A 6,146-nucleotide genomic window follows, 5' to 3' on the forward strand; every position below is an offset into this window, starting at 1 on the left:
TTTATGTGGGCTTTAGGGCCCACATGAATTAATGTTGAAAACTGATAACAAGAACTTAAAAAAAATGTTAAGCTAGTGTTAAGTTAAGTTATGATAGCTTGTATTAAGCTGAATAAATAAATATTGTCCCATATTCAAAAATCTTCGTTTATTAACCCAAAAATTTTATGATATTTTAATACAAATTACAGTCAGTTTCCAAAAGATTCACACCCGTTTGACTTGGGTTCTTCAAATCATGACTCAAAATTCCCATAGTTGTCAAACTATGGTATTTCGTTAATTATTTCTTTTTTTAACTTAATATTCTTACATTCCCAAAAATCATCTTAGATTTTCGTTTGTACACCCTTAGTTCAAGAAATATCAATTTTATTGCACATACCAGAAACAAATCTTTTCAAAAGCATCCATGAAAATAATTTCTAACATTTCAAACAAAAGTCATTCAATAATTTGTTTTTGTATCCAAACTAAATAAAAACATCCTTTAGTGCACGTTAGGAACAGTATTAAAATTCTGTTGGGAGATTTTGATGCCAAGCTTGGATGCATAGTCTGCACGGCAACACTTCCGAAAACAGATTCAGGCTCATTGATTTTGCTTAGGGGCGAAAAGTTATGGTACGCGATTTACACCTCAAAATCCACAGCATAACTTGCAGTTCTTCAGATCATTCTACCGTCAACCAGTTTGACCATATTGAGATTGATGCTAGACAGTATTATGGATGTCCAACCTTTCTGTAGAGCTAACATTGAATCAGACCACTAACTAGCTGCTATCCTAGGTAGCACTTCGGGCTGCAGGCATTAGCAAAAACAGGAAGTTGCAAGGAGAAGATACAACGTTGATTCGAAGGGTTACAATCGCAAGAGATCGCCAAATTCTTCTTTGACCTAGTCACAAGTAACATCTTTCGAAGTTTTCTGCCGTCAACACAATTTATCGAGAACCATTAGCAAGATTGCCAAGATGTAATCATAGGCGGACACATTTTCACTTTTATCTCTGATAGGTTATGGGCCTAGTCCCAAAACATACTTTGAATTAAAAGCAAATTAAAATGTATCTTATAATTATGGCCAACGCCATACGTATCGAAACTTCATCCAAAAGTAATTTTGAGACATGGAAAATATAGATGGAAGCCGTTCTCATTAAAAACGAGACATGGGTATACGTCAGCGGAAATAAACCAAAGCCTCAAATGACAGGCCACGATGCAGCTGCTCAGACAGCATCACGAAGTCTCTTAGATGCATAGATAGTAGATAGATCTAAAGGCCAAATTGGATCTCATACTGGCCATAGATCCATCGGAACTGAGTCAAATCAGAGGATGCTCAACTTCGAGAGAGATTTGGACTAAACTCGAAGCCACATACGCATCAAAACTACCCGCCCGTAAAGGGAATTTGTTGAAGCAGCTGACACAAAACAAGATGATGGAAGGCGAAGACGTAAGGGAGTACTTATCCAAATTCTTCGAAATAGTTGACAGACTTCAAAATATGGAAGTCAACATAAATTATGAGTTACTATCTGTTATGTTGCTGTACAGTCTTGCTAATTCGTTTCAAAATTTCAGATTTGCAATCGAGTCAAGAAATAATCTTCATGATATCGAATCACAAAGCCAAGGTAATTATAGAGAATTAACAAATGAGGATACATTTAATAGTCGCTTCAATTTGGAAGATTTGAACGCTTCAATGACAATTGATATTAAAAATAAATCTACGAAGATAAATAATGGATTTAAATCTGAAAATGCTAAATCCGAGTTTAAAAAGGTATCGATTGCTGAGAAAATTGAAAAAATAGAAATAGGCAGTTGAAGAAGGAACGCTAAAGGTATGTAAAACCTTCAGAAATGCACCTGGAAGGCCTACAAAATTCAGAACTGGACAAAGTGGAAGACAATGAAGAAGCCGTCTATGAAAAAACCCCTGACGAAACTAACAATGGTGAATTACTATCAGAAAATGAAGATTTTGTAATGAACGCTTCTGAAATCCCTATATCTCAAGCCATTTCTGGCGATGGCAAATCCGATTGGGAAGAAGCCATTTACACGGAATTCAGAGATTGAATCGCAAATAACACATGGAAAGTCGTTAAGAAGACCGAAAAGCTTAAGACAATTGGCTGCAGAAAAGTTTTATGAAATAAATAGTCCGCGGATAGTGCACTCGAAAGGCGAAAGGTAAGGTTAGTAGCAAAAGGGTTCTCACAAAATCCTGTCGCCAGACTAGGTTCGCTAAGACTACTTATTGCTCTGGCTGCCAAAGAAAATTTCAAAAATTTCACAATTAGATATTAGCTTATTTGAACGGCAAAGTTGACGAAGACATATTCATGGGCAAACCTCAGTTCTTGGAAGTCATGTTGCAGAGAATGTCCACTAGTGGTGACGATGGTAAACTCCGAGTTCTGCTAAGAAAAATGGGGAGGGATCATCAAAAGCGATAAGGTTTGTAAACGCGAAAAAGCATTATATCCATTTCGCCAGTCAGGACGATAATGAAACATCGAGATTCATGGTATATTGAAGAAAACGGGTTTAATTCCAACAGACCTCGACCCGTGCGTTTATCACGACAAACACAAGAGAACTTTTATCCTTTTATCCTTACTGTACGAGACCTTGGAGAAGACAAATGCTGCCTAGGCATTCAAATCAAAACTTCACCACAAAAGATACAACTATCGCAGAGTGGATATATCGAAGACGTCTTGAAAAGATTTGGAATGGAAAACAGTAAACCAGTCGCCACTCCCACGTTTATTGATCGAAGACTTTTAAATGACAGCGCACGCTCCACCGAAGACCAATATGAGAAACCTTATCGAGAGCTACTGGGAGAGTTGATGTACCTTGCTCTGGCAAAGCGCCCTGACATTGCATACTCCGTAAGTGCGCTTAGCTGATATAACAACTGTTTTAGAAGCGAACATTGGACCGCAGAAAAGCGCGTACTGCGCTACCTAAGAGATGCAACTCATCTAGGCCTTGAATTCGGAAAGGACGACAAACCACCAATTTGCAACGTTGACGCTGATTGGAATAATAACTGCTCACAGTCGAAGATGTTGGGAGATTAAAAAAGAAGAAATGAAGCTCGAATGTTTTATAGACGACGAAGGCCAACAATCCCGTCCTCCTGAATTAGATGAAGTAAAGATCGCCATATCTCATTTGAGATCTAATAAAGCCTCTGGTGCAGATGGCTTGAATGCCGAGCTGATCAGAACACTCGTTGATTATCAGTTAAATATGGTCGGAAGAAAGCATGCCTGATAGCTGGAACATCAGTATCGTTTGCCCGATACAGAAAAAAGGAGATCTTTTAAACTACATCGACTATAGGCTGATGCGCCTACTTAACAGCGCTTACAAAAGTTTCTGTGCCATAATATGTGAAGTTCTTAAGCCCATCGCCAATAACCTGATATGACCTTATCAAAATGGTTTAAGACCAGGGAAGTCCAAAGTCGATCAAATATTCACAATTAGGTAGATCCTGGAAAAAAAACCATGATCGATTTCAAGGCCGCATACGACAGCGTGTAAAGGGACGAACTTGTTTATGCAGGAAGACCATGGAGAATTCGCGCTTAACAACCCAACCAAACCTTTTGATATCAGAAAAGGCTTAAGACAAGGTGAATCGTCATGTGGTTTCTTTAACATCACATGTTAAAACTATAGGCATTATCTTTCTAAATTCAATCAATCAATAACATTGATACAATCGGGAGAACTCAGCGTAATGTTGATGTGGCTTTTGTTATATTGAAAGACATGCAGCAAAAGTACAAAACCGAACGTTTTGGTCAAAACATCTCTTAACTAACTTTGAGGTAGTAAAGGACTTTGTCTCCACCAGCGCTAAATTCAAACGAAGAATTACTTTTGCTAACCTCTGGTTCTTTGGTCTAAGAAAAAAATTAAGTATAGAAAAGCCTTCTCTTGAGCAACCAAAGTATCGCCACATGAGACCCTCATCTTCCCTTGCCTACTGTTCGGCGCAGAAGCATAGGCTACGACAAAAGCGGATGAAATCACGTAGCATGGGCACCTATTTTCCGGCCCGGAAAATCTTCAAATCCACTCTCACACGACTGTAAGCCGCGGATCAGGCAAAGCGCACAAGTGGAAAGTGACATCATCCAACTTGGAGTGCACAACTAGAGACATCTAATTAGGAACCGACTTAGATGGAAAAGTTTGTTGGGCTCTAGTTCACACAGGAATGTAGCATCACCTTAAGTTAGTAAGTAAATACCCTTAAAAACAACTAACAACATTGCGGGTTGTCCTAACTATTCGTGCAACACCTTAGGATTGTCCAACTGAGAGTGCTAGATTTTTGAAGTTTGATGGGGATCGCTTGTTTGGCGGTTATCGTGACTGTAGACTTCATCTCGAAATTACGACAATGAAAAAGTGTTTTTGTGTATTTGTCGCCCGTTTTAATAAATTGGAAAACATTTACAAGAAATTTTGGGCAGGTCTTAATTCAAACCAGAGTAGAAATATTTATTCATACTTTTTGGAGTCCAACCATTAAATATTTTAGGAGTTAAGCTCCAGTAGAAAGGAGAAGATTAGTAGGGTTGGTCAAAGTTAATAATCTTCGTTGACCACTTCGGTTTTCAAAAACAACCCCAGTAGACAGATCCCCAAAAATGCAAAGCAAAACAATCACAAAAAACTGTCAACCACCTCACCTCTTACAGCTACGTGATCCCAAATCAAGCTACCTTAAGTATGGATATTCCTTATATACAAAATGAGTAATGAAATAAAAACTTAAAGTACCTTTAAAACTTCCATAACATTTTAAGAAAAATCCGAAGGTTTATCTTTTTCAAAATCTACCCACAAAGTACGTATTTATATAAATTTAACACAACAACAACAAGCACAACAACTTCTAAAATACTTTAATGTCCTGCGGTCTCTTTGGACTTTATTTTTGCTCCCTTAAACGACACCACCCTATGTGTAAATGTATATTAAAAAATAACAAAACACATTTCTCCACACCACTGCTCAAAAATAAATAAACGATTCCCCTAACGTATTTCCTGCCACTAGACATCTGTGTGTTCGTACGTTAGATCCTGATGGTCCTCTCGACTCTCGGATTTGTTGGCCAGCCAGCCAGCCGTCCATCCGGTTGGTAGGTATAATATTCTGAAAGGCCAACATTCTTATATGTAATGAGCCTCTTTTAGCAAGGATATTACTTGTACTTCGTCGAGGACGAGGACGACGACTACGACGACAAAAGTGTTTTGCTTTATCCACAATCAAAAAAGAGAACAACAAAAAAAATGATTGTAACAAATGACAAAGAATACAAAATTGAAGGTATTGGTTGGTGGACTGGATGGACAAGAGACATCCACTTTATTCTGCGTGGAAGGAATTTAGTATTCTTGTATAGCTACGGAATACGGATCCAATTCAAGTCTGTGGGGATTTTCTTGTGATTTGATTTTCACGGTCTCCTCAAACCATTTAAGCCAATTATATTATTGTTTCTGGAGTATCTTTTACATTGAACGGTTTTAAACGTAAGTATAAAAACAATAGAGAATCAAATTTGCATTTAAATTACTTGAACTTGAAGGGCACTTCGCCTACTGCCTGCCGCCAAGCAGTGTTTTCTTCCTGCTTGCTCCATCTGCAATAGGTATATTTATAGGTTTGTATTTTATGTTTTGGTCCTTTGAAGGGTCCTTTTTTTATGGAAAATGGCTCTCTTAGATCTCTGATCAACCATCAAAGGTCTTCAAGTTGCAGGTTATTCATTTTTTCTATTTTTTTTAAATATTACGTAGGAAGTTATACCAACCTAATATACCAGATTTTTATTCGCCCTCTATACTTTATAAGGGTGGTTGTCGTTATCGCCGTCGTTCGTCGTCTGTGTTGCTGTTGTCGTCAGTCAGTAGTCGTTTCGTTTTGTTTCGTGTTTCTTTTGAAGCTTTGTCGTTTTGTTGTCGTCGTCATAGTTGTTTGTTTTTAGCTCTTTTTTGCTTTTGCTATCGCTCCCCATTAATCGATGTAGACAAAGCAAATTAAAGGACAATAAATCCTTCAAAGTTTGTTTGGATTTATGTTTCGCTT

At 37.8% G+C, this 6,146-nt stretch overlaps 1 protein-coding gene across 1 annotated transcript; it reads left to right on the top strand.

Moving 5' to 3' along the window:
* Positions 1-2,527: 2,527 nt before the first annotated feature.
* LOC129947833 (uncharacterized) lies at positions 2,528-2,935 on the top strand. The gene has a single exon (XM_056058564.1). The coding sequence runs from the start codon at positions 2,528-2,530 to the stop codon at positions 2,933-2,935; it is 408 nt and encodes a 135-aa protein (XP_055914539.1).
* Positions 2,936-6,146: the final 3,211 nt, after the last annotated feature.

The sequence above is a fragment of the Eupeodes corollae genome, chromosome 1 (assembly GCF_945859685.1).
Source record: "Eupeodes corollae chromosome 1, idEupCoro1.1, whole genome shotgun sequence".
NCBI lineage: Eukaryota > Metazoa > Arthropoda > Insecta > Diptera > Syrphidae > Eupeodes > Eupeodes corollae.